General features: G+C 41.1%; 1 protein-coding gene across 4 annotated transcripts in view; it reads left to right on the forward strand.

The window, feature by feature from the left end:
- Positions 1 to 14,458, forward strand: part of Usp45 (ubiquitin specific peptidase 45) — an 80,195-nt gene that overhangs the window by 17,198 nt on the left and 48,539 nt on the right. For 2 of the 4 annotated variants that reach the window (XM_021160938.2, XM_029475891.1), the window contains exons 1-5: positions 2,975 to 3,040; positions 7,051 to 7,160; positions 9,943 to 10,115; positions 11,111 to 11,214; positions 13,100 to 13,200. In XM_021160938.2, coding sequence (XP_021016597.1) covers positions 7,061 to 7,160; positions 9,943 to 10,115; positions 11,111 to 11,214; positions 13,100 to 13,200 — 478 coding nt within the window. In that variant the 5' untranslated portion in view covers positions 2,975 to 3,040; positions 7,051 to 7,060. Of the gene's footprint in view, positions 1 to 2,974; positions 3,041 to 7,050; positions 7,161 to 9,942; positions 10,116 to 11,110; positions 11,215 to 13,099; positions 13,201 to 14,458 lie in introns of those variants that run through there. The other 2 variants (XM_029475890.1, XM_021160939.2) reach the window with 2 other exon arrangements.

Below are 14,458 nucleotides of genomic sequence, written 5' to 3' on the forward strand. Positions count from 1 at the left end.
CTTGATCACTAATTGAGAAAATGCCTTACAGTTGGATCTCGTGGAGGCATCTCCCCAACTGAAGCTCCTTTCTCCGTGATAACTCCAGCTGTGTCAAGTTAACACAAAACTAGCCAGTACACTTCCTTACAAACCTTATCTAGGCCTAGAACATTTTCAGCCTCTGAAACTTACTGCTAAGTAAGCTCACCCTTTTCTAGTTCTTTCTGAACTCTAGCTGGCTGGTTTAATTGTGCTGTTCTGGCTCAAACTTCTCTCCAAGCTAATTGAATCAGTTTGACTTCTCTCTCCTCAGCTCTGACTTTTTGCTCAGCTTTGCAATATGTTCTAACTTTCTGACTCCTCCTCGTTCTCTGGCTCTTTCTGTCTTCACCCATGTCTAGTTTGTTCTCTCTCTGAAACCTGTCTCAGTGGAACTCTCTCAGTAAAACATAAAACTGCCTCCTTCCCTTTTCTCTATCTGCACGGGTCTCTCTTAAGTAGCCTCTCTTTTTCTATTTCCATAAGAGTTGGGCATATTCTAGTCTGTAGAATCCTTCTCTGAGTCAGCTCTTTGTTTGCCTCTTTTCTAGCCATCACTTTCAAACATGGGTGCTTCCGTCTACAAACCAATTTTACTAAGGGGATGTCTGTATTCTACTCAGAGGGATTAAAGATGTGTGCTAAGGGCTGATCCACACCACATCTGAAAACAGTTTTTAAAAAGATTTGAATAAAGTTTTTCAAGGGCGTATGGTAAAAAGATGTGAATTGTGTGTCTTAAACACAAACTTTATAGTATTTGAAACAAAGGATTTATATTTGCTATTTCTTATAGTATGATAATTATAGTCTTGAGTTCCTGCTTCTTTGACTTCCCAATACGACGAACTTGCTTCTTCGGAGATTGCTTGTTGCTGTAGTATTTTACTGCAGTAATAGAAATGAAATGAGAACAACGTGTTATTTGTCTTTTTTTGTTTGATACTTAACATGATCTCTAGTTCCATTCATTTTTCTGCAAAACTCCAAGTTTGAATGGGGGTTTCAGTCTCTAAAGATTTAGATCAGTCTAAGGGCATATCTGTTAGATATCATGGTAGCCACATGACTCAATTCTAAGACATATTTAAATATTGAGTGATTAATTGCAGAATTCTTAAGAATTCTTAAATTTTTTTTATTAAGAGAATCTAGATTTTAATTTTAAAATTCTGCCCTTTTTCTTTAACTGTAAGTTGAGTCTTTTGTTTTCTTTTTTTAAAAATTTAAAAAAAATTTTTTCTTTTCTCCTGTTATTTTTTCCATGAGTCTTAATATATACTTTAAAAAAAGACCTATTTCTGACAAAATTAAGGCTGGGCAGTGGTGGTGCATGCCTTTAATCCCTGCACTTAGGAGGCAGAGGCAGGTGGATTTCTGCGTTCGAGGCCAGCCTGGTCTACAGAGTGAGTTCCAGGACAGCCAGGGCTATACAGAGAAACCCACAGTCATCTATAAGATGGAACACAGGGCCCCCAATGGAGAAGCTAGAGAAAGCACCCAAGGAGCTGAAGGGGTCTGCAACCCTATAGGTGGAACAATAATATGAACTAACCAGTACCCCCAGAGCTCATGTCTATAGCTGCATATGTAACAGAAGATGACCTAGTTGGCCATCACTGGGAAGAGAGGCCCCTTGGTATTGCAAACTTTATATGCCCCAGTACAGGGGAATGCCAGGGCCAAGAAGTAGGAGTGGGTGGGTAGGGGAGCAGGGCAGGCGGGTGTATAGGAAGCTTTCCGGATAGCATTTGAAATTTGAAATATATATAAAGAAAAAAATCTAATAAAAAAAAAAGAAAGAAAAACCAGAAAAAAACAAAAAACAAAAACCTGACACAATTTAGGATGCAAATATTTGCTCTTTTGCATCTTTTACATATTCTATTTCAAATTCAATACTAACATATGAAACTTGATATTTATACAGACACATTTGAAATTTGTATATAGACTTTGGAATTATATCATAACCCAAACTGTTCTTACAGATGCAGCATTTCTTTTTTTCCCTGGAAGAAAATCACCTTCTAAAAGACAATTATGTACCCCATACCTAGTATCTTGACCAGCATGCTTGTATTCCACTGTATTTGTCTAATGAATGGTTCCTATAAACAACATAAAAGAAGAGTTCTCTTCTTTGCCAAGTTTCCCCATGGAAATGAATTAGATTTTTAAGTTAAAAAAAAAAGTGAAAACAACAAACCACAACAACAAACCCAGTCAGCTTTTGGTTCTTAACTGAACTCTTTTAAACTCCAACCCCAGCACACGATCCATTAGGTCACAACTTGTCCCTTGTGAAAGACTGTGGCTCATCAACTAGTGCTTGCAACAAGTTATTTTTTGTTTTTAAACATTTTTATTTTTTGAAACAGGAAGAGGGTATCGGATCCCATTACAGATGGTTCTGAGACACCATGCGTTGCTGGGAATTGAACTCAGGACTTCTGGACTAGTAGTCAGTGTTCTTAACCACTTAGTCATCTTTCCAGCCCCACAACAAAACTTCAAACCAACTGTTTTTACTCAAAAGCAAGGTGTACATTGTTGTAACAGATGATCGGACTCTGCAGAATCACAGATGTGATGTACCATCTAGTTCAGAAGTGAGAACCACGTGAAATAAAACGTTAAACTCATATAGAGTGAATCTCAGATGTTCCGAGTTGGGTGATGGAACAAGGGAAGCTTGTCTTAAAAGGCACCCAGCAAGTGGGACGCAGCTCACTAAAGCCAGCGCCTGAATCCAGGCCCCGTGGCTGGCACCGTAACCAGTTGGCTGCAGGGCGCCATCCCCCCCATCCCACCTACACTCCTCCACCGTGCTCCAACCTCCAAGCCGCCAAAGGAAAACCCGGATCTGGGTCTAGACTCAAAGTCCCGCCTTCGGCCCACCCAGAACACCAGACCCCGCCCTCACCCCGCCCAGGACGCCAAGCCCCGCCTTCTCCGGCTTCCCCTCTGCACAGGCGCAGAAGCTCCTGCGTGTGGAAGCTGCGGCCCGGCGGGCGGGGTGAGTTGGGGCCCAGGCTTTGGGGTCACTGTAACCACTGTGTCTTCGCTTGGGCGACAAAACCTTCCTGTACGTCAACCAGCCTAGAAAAAAGAGGTTTCCTAGCCTACCCTCGAGTCCAGATTCACAAAGGCACCAGGCGGCCTCTCGGGCCGAGTGCTGGCGGCAGGGGGGAAGAGCCGGGGTCGGGGAGGGAGCCAGGCCGAGTCTCGTCTTTTTAGTGACCCGGGCATGCAGCGTCCGCTTGTCCCCTCGGGGTCTCTCCTCGCATCACATCCCGCTCTGCTAACTTGGGGTGCATCCATGGCCTGACGAAGAGCCTAGACACAGCTTTTTGGCAACGCCAAATATTAGGTTAGGGGTCGATCCTATACCTGAGCCCACGTCCGGTTCCCGGACTTCTGCAAGTCACTTTACCTCTATCCAGTTCCAAGTGTGAATTGAGGATGATGATAGTGACGTATCTCAAAGTGGTTGTAAGAGGTTCTTAGAATTGAGTGTTTTGAGCCCGGGTATCTAAAAGGAAGATATTTGCATTTCCTCTTCTCACGCTGGAGAATAGCAGCCCAAAACTTAAAAAAAAAAAATCAAAACAAAAACCAATTTGACAAGGGAAGCTTGTAGCCAGTTGAAAAGTGTGATATTAATTACGTTAGCTGTACATCCTTTGTTAGAGGTAACGCAAGTGCCAGATAATATTTAAATTAAAAGCTGAAGTTGACATCTCAGCAGGTCGCCAAACCTGATGGTTCAATCTCCCGGACCCACGAGGTGAAAGAGAGAAGCTACTCTGATCTCACTAATGCAAATCGAAACACTAACCACGTGCACAGCCATACATATAAAATACATCAATGGATTTATGTTTTAAAAGAAAGCTGTAACGTTTGATGTTTGCAAAACCTCAAAAAAAAAAAAAAAAAAAAAAAAAAAAAAAAAAAAAAAAAAAAAAAAAGCCAGAACATATTATTTGTGGTGAAGTCAGGCCTGAAACTTCTGTCCTTTGATGGCTCTGCCTGCAACCTTGGCCCTTGTTTGGCATCTGAAAACTTGGGGTTTGGGAATGTTCTGATGTAGTAGTAATTGTTCTATACTCAGCATGGCCAGTTACCATACAGTTTCTGTGCTCCAAGTCTCTAATGGGTTCCTCTGAACCCAGATTCATGTTGCTGCTTAGTCCTTGTCTTACCCACCTGAAGAGAGAGACTTTATGGAAGTTATGGGCAAAGTACCCTTTTCCACTCTGGTCAGGTTGCATGTTCATAGAATGTACCATGAAATATACAACCATGTGCTGAATCCTGTGAGTCAGTTCTCTCGACTCCTCAGTGCCAGGAGACACGTGGAGGTTTCCAGACACAATCTTGATAATGGAAAGCCTTTGGAAGTCCAGTAGTTGGGTTTTAATGTTGTTTGCTTGCTTGCTCTGCCTTAAGTGGAATTTGTAGAAGAAGGTTACACGGTATTGCCACATTATGGGCTGTGGATGTTCACATACATTTCAGCTGCTAGAAAGATGATTGGAAATTGCCCCGCCATTACCAGGAATAGTTTGAGACAACGGTTTTGAAAAAGGTAACAGGCTGTTTACAAAGTCAAAATCAAATACCTGCCTCTGAGTATTCTTCCAGATGTCATCATTATCTGTACATAAATCTTCATCTTTATCAAGGGTTTATCTGTTATAGGGGAAAATATATCATTTCTCCTGAGCTGTTTCTGTCTGAGAAAGCCTTACTCTGGCCAGGGCTCAAATTAAAGTTACTGGATGCAGGTTTGTAAATTTAGAGGTGGAAAGCCGGGATTGGTGGGTTGGGAGGTAGGGCAGGTGCAGGTGAGACTGAAAAGGGTTTGAAGAGTCTGAGTGTCGTGCACAGAAGTTGCCCAGGGAAAGGTGTGGGGGATGAGGGTAAGCCCGGTCTTACAAGACTTTCTGAATACATGAGAAAATGGCGACTTGGTTTCATCTAGAATTGGCTTCTGCTAAATGGCTGATACAGTGTTTACTTATTAAAGCTAAGTGTGACCACGTGATTTTCTTTAGTCAGCTAATATGAGCTTCCAGGTAAAGCTTTACAAAATCTCCGTTCTGCTCTAGGAATTGAAGCATTGTTGAGGTGTGCTAGCAAGGGCACTTGCACACACACCCCATACACATACTTTAAAAAATAATATGAGAAAACAAGTATTAAAAAAAGAAAAGAATGAAGAGCTGTAACAGATGAAGTTAAAAACAATGACTGAATCTCCATCCCCCACCCCCCCCAAAATCCCTTTAGAAAACACAAATCAGATAAGGAAATTAGAATATGTTAGGATATAAGGTCTCAGGGCATTCTTTTCTCAGATGTGGTAGTCCTGTTGTGCAGGAGAATTATTCTTTTTTAAAAGCACTATGCTTACATATTTAGGGATAAAATTTCATTATTCAACTGCTTTTCAGGTGCTATCAAAAATAGTCGTATGTATCGGGCTGAAGAGATGGCACAGTGCCTAAGAACATACGCTGCTCTTAGGAAGAATGAGCTTGGTTCTCAGCACCCGCATAGGGCAGTGCATATGCCTGTAACTCCATCTTCAGGGGTCTGATGCCATCTTCTGTCCTCCACAAGCAGCGATATTAACATGCACACACCCAGAGGGATACATATACTTTAGAATTTTAAAAAATTGTGTATTTCTACCTGGACATGGTGGGGCACACACTTTTAACCTAGGCACTCTGGAGGCAGAGGCAGGCAGAGCTCTGAGTTCAGGGTCCTGGTTTACAGAGTACATTCTAGGACAGCCAGAGCTATACAGAGAAACCTTGTCTTGAAAAGCAAAAACAAACAAACAAACAAAAAAAACCAAACAAAAAAATGCAAACAAAAGAAAAAATTCCCTCCTAAACAAAAATTATATGTTTCTATACTGATAATTAGATTTTTTTTAAAAAAGGTGAAATATATGTATATATGCATTTTGTATACTAGATATATATGAATGTGCATGTATTTTGGGGGGGGGGGTTCGAGACAGGGTTTCTCTGTATAGCTAGAACTCACTTTGTAGAACAGACTGGCCTCAAACTCAGAAATCTGCCTGCCTCTTGAGTGCTGGGATTAAAGGCGTGTGCCACCACACCTGGTATGTATTTTGTATTCTAGATATATACATGTATAATCTAGACAGTGTATGAGCATTCAGTATACAGTTCTTTTAGCCTTTGTAGATTTAAAAAAATCTTCATAACAAAATCTTGAAGAGAAAATGTGGTAACTTAAAAGGTGGAATTCATTTTTGTGCCAGTGGTACATTAGGTAGTACATTGGTTAGGGTTCCTAACTCCTGGGTCTACTATTTTTTTTCCTGGTCCAATGTGGGTCCTCAGCTGCCATTGTCTGCATAAGTGACAGGGTAAAGAAAGAGCCCATCATAGGAAGCAGTACTTATTTTCAAATGTTACCTCTGAGATGGTATGCATGCAGACAGACTGTCTTAGTTCAGGGCAATAAAAAAATTACTATCCACTGAGTAACAGTAAGCACTAGTTAGGGACTCAGGGGCTAGAAGTCCCTTGCTACAGGGAAGGGTACTTGTAGGCCCCGGGTTTAAGGAGCTCCATTTGTCTTGGCTCTCTTCTTGTTACCTTCATAAATGAAGGGTCACTCTCATCTACTCTTACTGGGGCCCATCTCCTAGTGCTGTCACATTGTAGGTTAGAATTCAGCCAAGGGATTTTGAAATGCTTGGGGAATAATCACAGTCTATACTGGAGCAGCTGGAATGTGCGGTTTGTGTGTTAATTGTATCTTTGTATCTAAGGCAATCCTGGGGCTAGGACCCAGGGTCTTCCACGTGTTCTGCCGCTTCACACTCAGTCCTGTGTGCCTGTATTGTGGTTTAATTTAGCCGACTTGTCTTCCTTATTTTTCCTCTGTTGATTTGATCAGTCTAGTTTGAATATACATTAAACATAGTTTAATTTTAGAGATTAAAGTATTATTATTTTTCTTGAAACTTTACAGTAAATAACAGATGCGGGTAAAAGATCCATCGAAAGATCTACCTGAGAAAGGCAAAAGGAATAAAAGACCACTGCTACCTCATGATGAAGAGTCTTCCGATGACATTGCTGGTAAATTGTATCTGGTATCTCAGAGTGGGTTAAAGCAGTAGCAATAGATGCTTTTCAGTAATAAAATCAGTCTTTATTCTCACAATTTTCCTTATACATCTGAGAATTAGCTTCTCTAGTTCCACCTACAAAGCCATTGTTGGTGTTCTTATTGGGCTTTTGTTTAAGTTATAAGTATATTAAAATTGTCATATTGTTCTTTGTCTTTCTCATTGCTCTTTAAAATTAAGTCTCTCAGACACCACAGGTGTACATGGTGAACCTTTTAGTTTGGTAAGTGTAGGTCTAGTATGGCCCACCCTACTCTGCCTTCCCCACTTTCTTCTTCCCCCTTCTTTTTCGTCTTTCGTTTTTGTGGTGATGAATTTGAAACAGGGCTATAATCCTAGTTCCCCAGGGCTTTGCATGTGTTAGCACTCTATCACTAGACCACATGCCCAGCCCACAAAACCCCATTCTCTCTTTGAGATAGTCTCACTATGCAGCCTTTACTGGCCTAGAACTCACTCTGTAGAGCAGGCTGGCCTCGACGTCAGGAGCTGCCCCTGCCCGTGCCCTGCCCCTGAGCACTGGGTCTAAAGCTGTGCGTCACTGCAGCTGGCAGGACTTGTATCTCAATATGAACAGTGAACTTGCAATCTTTGTTTTCTTTTCTTGTTGTCACTTAACAATTTGGAGCAGCCGGGCGTGGTGGCGCATGCCTTTAATCCTAGCACTTGGGAGGCAGAGGCAGGTGGATTTCTGAGTTTGAGGCCAGCCTGGTGACTAGAGAGTGAGTTCCAGGACAGCCAGGGCTACACAGAGAAACCCTGTCTCAAAAAAACAAAAACAAAAACAAAAAAAAAACAATTTGGAGCAAAGAGATGAAATGTTGGCTTTATATCGCTAATTGCAAATTAGAAGGTTTCCATGTGGAGCTTTATTAATATTTAAAATGTTAATGCACCAGGCTGAGTATGGTGGTGCACACCCTTAATCCCTACATTCAGGAGGCAAATGCAGGCAGGTCTCTGAATTTGAGCTAGCGAGAGTTGTGCTACTGTTTTTTATTTACTTAATGGAAACTGAGGATTATAACAATTTTATATTCAGGAATATCCATATAACCTACTTATAATGAAATTTAGATAATTATATAATTTATAGAAAACCTGAAGGCAGCTTACTTTATAACATACAATAAGTTGCTTGCATCTTCCCATAAAATATATGTGATCTTGAGTCCATCCACTTATTTCTTTTTTTTTATTAATTTTTCACTCCCCCAGAGTTCATTCATTCATTCTTTCTTTCTTTTTTTTTTTAAGATTTATTTATTATATGTAAGTACACAATAGCTGTCTTCAGATTGACCAGAAGAGGGCGTCAGATCTCATTACAGATGGTTGTGAGCCACCATGTGGTTGCTGGGATTTGAACTCAGGACCTTGAGAAGAGCAGTTGGTGCTCTGAACCACTGAGCCATCTCTCCAGCCCCCATGCACTTGTTTCTAAGGTTAACAATGATTTCAGGTTTTGAAGTCTGAGTAGAGGCATCAGAGTACTCTCGTTGTCCTTCAGAACCCGTCCCATGGATTACGGAGAAGATAATACATATGAAGAATGAGTTTTCACTTCAGAATTTTAAATTATAAAGTTCATACAAAGTAATGACATTTTGTAAACTGTTGCTCTGGACTGTCTGGTCATTTCTTCAACTTTCCCCGAATGTCCCTTTCTTTAATGACACGGGTCCTTGATAATTAAATATACATAAGAATTACTCTTTTGTTTTGTTTTGCTTTTTCTTTTTGAGCCACGGTCTCTAGCCCTGGCTATCCTTAAACTCACTGTGTAGGTGAGGGTAAGAATTCTGAAAAGTTCTGGTTTTTGTAAGTTATACAGTTTGGGTTTTTTGTTGTTGTTGTTTTTATCCTAACAACGGTGAAAATTGCAATATAGCAAAGCTAGAGTAGGTAAAAAGATTTTCTGTATTTTTCTATTTTACTTATCTACTTACTGGTACTAGCAAATGAGCACAGGGCCTGGTGTATGCTGAGCAAAACCTTATCTGTGCACTGCACTACTAGTCTAGATAGGCATTTTCCTGCTATCTCTTCAGTGCTGAGCGAGGAGGGGCCATATGGACAGCTCTTTAAGAACAATTTTATTGGTTTTTTTTAAAATGTATTATTTAATTATTTATCTATTTTTGGTTTTTTGAGACAGGGTTTCTCTGTGTAGCCCTGGCTGTCCTGGATCTCTCTCTAGTCACCAGGCTGGCCTCGAATTCAGAAATCCACCTGCCTCTGCCTCCCAAATGCTGGGATTAAAGGCGTGGCCACCAATGCCTGACTTAGTATCGTTTTAATGATACAGCCTTTTGCTTATTGTGCTGTGGTAAACACTACAACCAAAATCAACCTGGGGAGAAGTGGGCTTATTTTAGTTTATCGTTTATAATCTGTCCTGAAGAAAGTCAGGGCAGGGAACTAACACAAAGGCCGTGGGAGGAACACTGCACACTGGCTTGTTACCTGTGACTTGCTCAGCTTTCTTAGACACACCAGGGCCAGCTGCCCAGAGGTGGCCCTGCCCATGTGGGCTGAGCCCTCACATTAATCATTCGTCAAGAAAATGCCTGCAGACTTGCCTACACGCCAGTCTGATGGAGGCAGTTCTCAATTGAGGTTCCGATTTCCAAATGACTCCAGCCTGTGTCAAACTGATTAGCCAGCACACTTGTTGACAGTAGTTCTTTCATCTAGAGAGAAAATGTTTTCATTTGTCACATATTATTCAGTAGGTCTAACGTGCCAGCACGTCAGTTATGCTGTCAGTGTGAATCATGTGAAGAAAGCAGTAGCTGAGACTCTGTGGTCAGTTTGTTCAGAATGTTTGAAAGAGAGAAGATTCTGCGATGGACAGCCAGTACTGCCTTCTGATGTTTGGTTGTGCCTCAAGTGTGGTTTTCAGGTAAGAAAGATATTTATGTCTTCTGTTATCTTTAAAATGCCTTGTATGAATTGGACTTTTGGTTAGATATAGGCCTTAAAATAGATTCATTTCACATTTAGTTTGGTACTCCAAGATGGATATTAGCTTCCTGGAGTTGGTTCTCTATTTGTGTGTCCCAGGGATCAAATTCAGGTTGTCAGTATTGACTGTAGTTGCTTCACTCACTGAGCCATCTCACCAGTCCTAATAAGGGAATTTTCTACTGAAATAGAAAGTTGTGGCACATGTCTTTAATCTCTGTAACTCTGGAGGCAGAGGCTGGTGGGTCTCTGAGTCCAAGGCCAGCCTGGTCAACAGAGTGAATCCCAGAATAGCCAGGGCTGCACAGAGAAACCCTGTCTCAGAAAACAAAAAGTAGCTAATTAATTAATTAATTAAAATACAGAAATTGAGCACTTCAGAGCTTGTGATTAATTCAAGAAAAAGAAACCCTCAAAATCAGTACTTTTTTTTTTTTGAACTGTCATATCCAGCTTCATGGTTTCAGAGACTGAAACCATTCACTGCTTCAGGCAGTATGTGTCACAGCAACTCCCAAAGCCATCAGGAAGGAAAGTACATCTCTTTCTTCTTACAGATCTGTAACACTTTCCTAGACTTTCCTCCTCTTATCTCATGAGGGAAATTACTTGGCTGGCCTCATTTCCGTTCTCAGTGAGGTTGGAAGGCAGAGGACTGGGAAATATGTGTTTGAGGAGGGTAACCCTGGCCCAGCACTGCTCAGTGTCCCACAGTATATAGTATACAGGACAGGAGTGCATACATTCTTGATGACAGGAAACCAATCTGTGGTTATTAGACGTACATAAACAATGACCAGTAAGTTATCTACTTTACAAATAATTAAATTTGGTAAAAAAAACCAAGCTGATCTTTCTTGCTTGAAATCAAAACTGCTGAAGTGTAATTTAAGATTTGGAAAGAAACTTATGTGTCACTCTGTTCATCTTCAGGGATGCGGTAAAAACTCAGAAAGCCAGCATTCACTGAGACACTTCAAGAGCTCTGGGACAGAGTCCCATTGTGTTGTCATTAGCCTGAGTACATGGGTCATATGGTAAGTTAACTTTTGTTAGTACTACTGTATCTGCTAAAAATAAAAACCCTTTGAGCACTACAAGTAAAATGAAGATATAATATCACTATATACAGTTTTCTCTTATATACAATCTGAGATGCTTTAAGAAAAATAATTTTATGGTGAACATAAAGCTTAAAATTAAAAAAATACTTATTTCAGACTTTTTTAATACTATAAAGAAAAGTTCTATTTAGTTGAATTCTTATAGTGAACTAAGGCTGAACCGCAGTGTTGTAAGAGGAGGATGGTGCTTTAAGCACTTAGGTAGTTCAGAGATTCTCTAACCTACACAGTGGTCTTTTAAAATATTATTGCAGTCAAGTATGGTGGTGTACATTTGTAATTACAGCATTAGTAAGAAACAGGCAAATGATTGTGAGTTCTAGGCCAGCCTGGGCTATATACCATGTCTCAGAGAGACCAAAACTGGGGCTAAAGAAATAATTCAGAGTTTAAGAGTGTATACTGTAGTAGCAGGAGTGATGGTTCAGCAGTTAGAAGCACTGGCTGTTTTTCCAGAGGACCTAGGTTCAATACCTAGCACCCACAATGGTCTGTAATTCTCCAGGCTCAGGGGAGCTGGCACCCGCTTCTGGCATCTCTGGGTGATGTATGCATGTGGTACACAGACATATATCCAGGCAATACTCATTCCCATAAAATAGAAACAATAAGGTTTAAGCAACAACAATGAAAATAGGCATGATGATGCACACATTTAATTCCAGCATTTGAGAGGCAGAGGCAGGTGACTTGTAGGCTAGCCTAGTCTGCATTGCAAGTTCTAGGACAGCCAATGCTATATAGAGAGACCCAGACTTGGTTTTGTTGTTGGGCTGGTTGTTCTGTTTTATTTTATTTTATTTTTTTTAAGATTTATTTATTTATTATATATAAGTACACTGTAGCTGTCTTCAGACACTCCAGAAGAGGGCGCCAGATCTCGTTGTGGATGGTTGTGAGCCACCATGTGGTTGCTGGGATTTGAACTCTGGACCTTCGGAAGAGCAGTCGGGTGCTCTTACCCACTGAGCCATCTCACCAGCCCGTGTTTTATTTTTTGAGACAGGGTAATCTACATAACCCTGGCTGTTCTGGAACTCAACCAGAGGGTCCTGAACTTACACAGAGCTGCCTGTCTCTGCTTCCTATGCACTGGATACTGCCAAGAAAAGAAGTTTCTTAGTTAGGGTTTTACTGCTGTGAACAGACACCATGACCAAGACAAGTCTAATAAAGGATAACATTTAACTGGGGCTGGCTTACAGGTTCAGAGGTTCAGTTGATTATCATCAAGGTGGGAGCATTGGCAGCATCATGGTTAGGTAGGCATGGTACAGGCAGAGCTGAGAGTTCCACATCTTCATCTGAAGGCTGCTCATGGAAGACTGACTTCCACGCAGCTAGGATGAGGGTTTTAAAGCCCACACCTACAGTGGCACACCTATTTCAACAAAACCACATCTCCAAATAGTGCCACTCCCTGGGCCAAGCATATTCAAACCATGACAGGAAGAAAGGAAGGAAAGAAGGAAGGGGCAGAGGGAGAGAGGGAAGGACAGAGGAAGGGAAGGAGGAAGACACCCCTCCCTCCATTGATTTGGTCCATGTATAAGTTGAACCATATCATTGCTCTCCGTGAGACTGTGTGACATTTCTTACATTTAAGACAAACTGCAAAATTAGATTTGAATGGGGAGGATCTGTATGAACGGTCCCTTGCTTATTTGTCCAGGCTTAGCTAATGCCTTCCGCTTTGAGTTCCTGGTTTCTATTAATGACAGAAGTTGTCAACTGCATACCTTATATGTAATTATTGAAGCTGCTTTCATAACATCTGCTTGTATTTTTTGTTTTTCAGGTGTTATGAATGCAATGAAAAATTGTCGACACATTGCAACAAGAAAGTTTTGGCTCAAATAGTTGATTTTCTCCAGAAACATGCTTTTAAAACACAAACAGGTAACTTAAGCAATTTGTTAAAGCAATATGGATTAAAATACAACATTTCATACTTTGCCTGATAATCTTCCCTTCAATTCCTGGAACCCATTTGGTAGAAGGAAAGGCAGTGTGTGTGTGGCCACACATTCCAGGGCAGTTGGTTTTTTCTTTGTACCCTGTGGGTCCTGAAGATCAGACTTAGGTTGTCAGGCTTGGCAGTGTGTTGTCTCACCCCTGAGCTACCTTGTGGGCCCTCAAATTGCCTTGGAAGACATTAAGTGCTTGCAGTGTAGTACCAGCAAGCGAAAGGTTTTATAAAAATATAGTCGTGATAAAAGGGTTTGTTTTGTTTATTTGCTTTTTTAACAGTGCTGGGTTTGATCCCAGGGCCTTGTGTAAGGCACAAACTCTACCACTAAGCTACAGCTCAGTCTTTTAGTGGTCATGAAAGGCAAAAGCAAACAAACAGAAAACATAGTGCAAATTGTATTTCTGTAGTCCAGTATGTAGTTGTCTTTGTTAGCTACCTGTCACTGTGAAGAGGCTGTCATGAGAAGCCAGAGGAGGAACGGCTGTAAACCCAGACTTCTGGAGCACAAAGGAATCATTAATTTGTTATGTCTGTATTAAACTTCTCCAACAAGCATTTGGGAGATTCTGACTTTGTCTCAGCTATGCCATTCGTGGCTCAAGTTCTGCTGAAACAAGGAACGGAGAGATGTGGTACAAGACCTTGAGTGCTTCAGCAACTGAGTGTAGTCTGAATGCTGCCTCTTGAGAACTGCTCATTACATTCACTTTCTTGGCCATAAGGACTCACGCAGTCATTTGAGGTCAGCAGTGATGAGGAAACTGTCTTTCTACATTTCTTACCTTAGGTTCCCTAAAGTTCAGAATAAAGCCAGTGTGATAGCCATTTAGTCGTTCAGATTTCTTGAGCACTTAATTGTAGGAAGAATATTAGCATAGAATGTGTTAGGCTTTCATTGCTGTGACAAAAACCTGAAAGAAACGTGTAAGCAGAATTTATTTTGCTCCCTTATATCTTAATGGTGTCAGAGGTTTCTGCTATGGTCAGCTTACTCTTTCGCTATGGACTTACAGCAAGTCAGACAATCATTATAGCCACAGGAAAGGTGCCTGCCTCATGATGGCTAGGAAGCAGAGAGAATAGGAAGGAAGAGGGAGTACATTAGGAAGGGGCCAGGGCAGGATGGAACACCCAAGGACATGCTCACAGTGACCTACTTTCTGTTACTAGCACATCCAGGCCAAG

The sequence above is a fragment of the Mus caroli genome, chromosome 4 (genome assembly GCF_900094665.2).
Source record: "Mus caroli chromosome 4, CAROLI_EIJ_v1.1, whole genome shotgun sequence".
Taxonomy (NCBI): domain Eukaryota; kingdom Metazoa; phylum Chordata; class Mammalia; order Rodentia; family Muridae; genus Mus; species Mus caroli.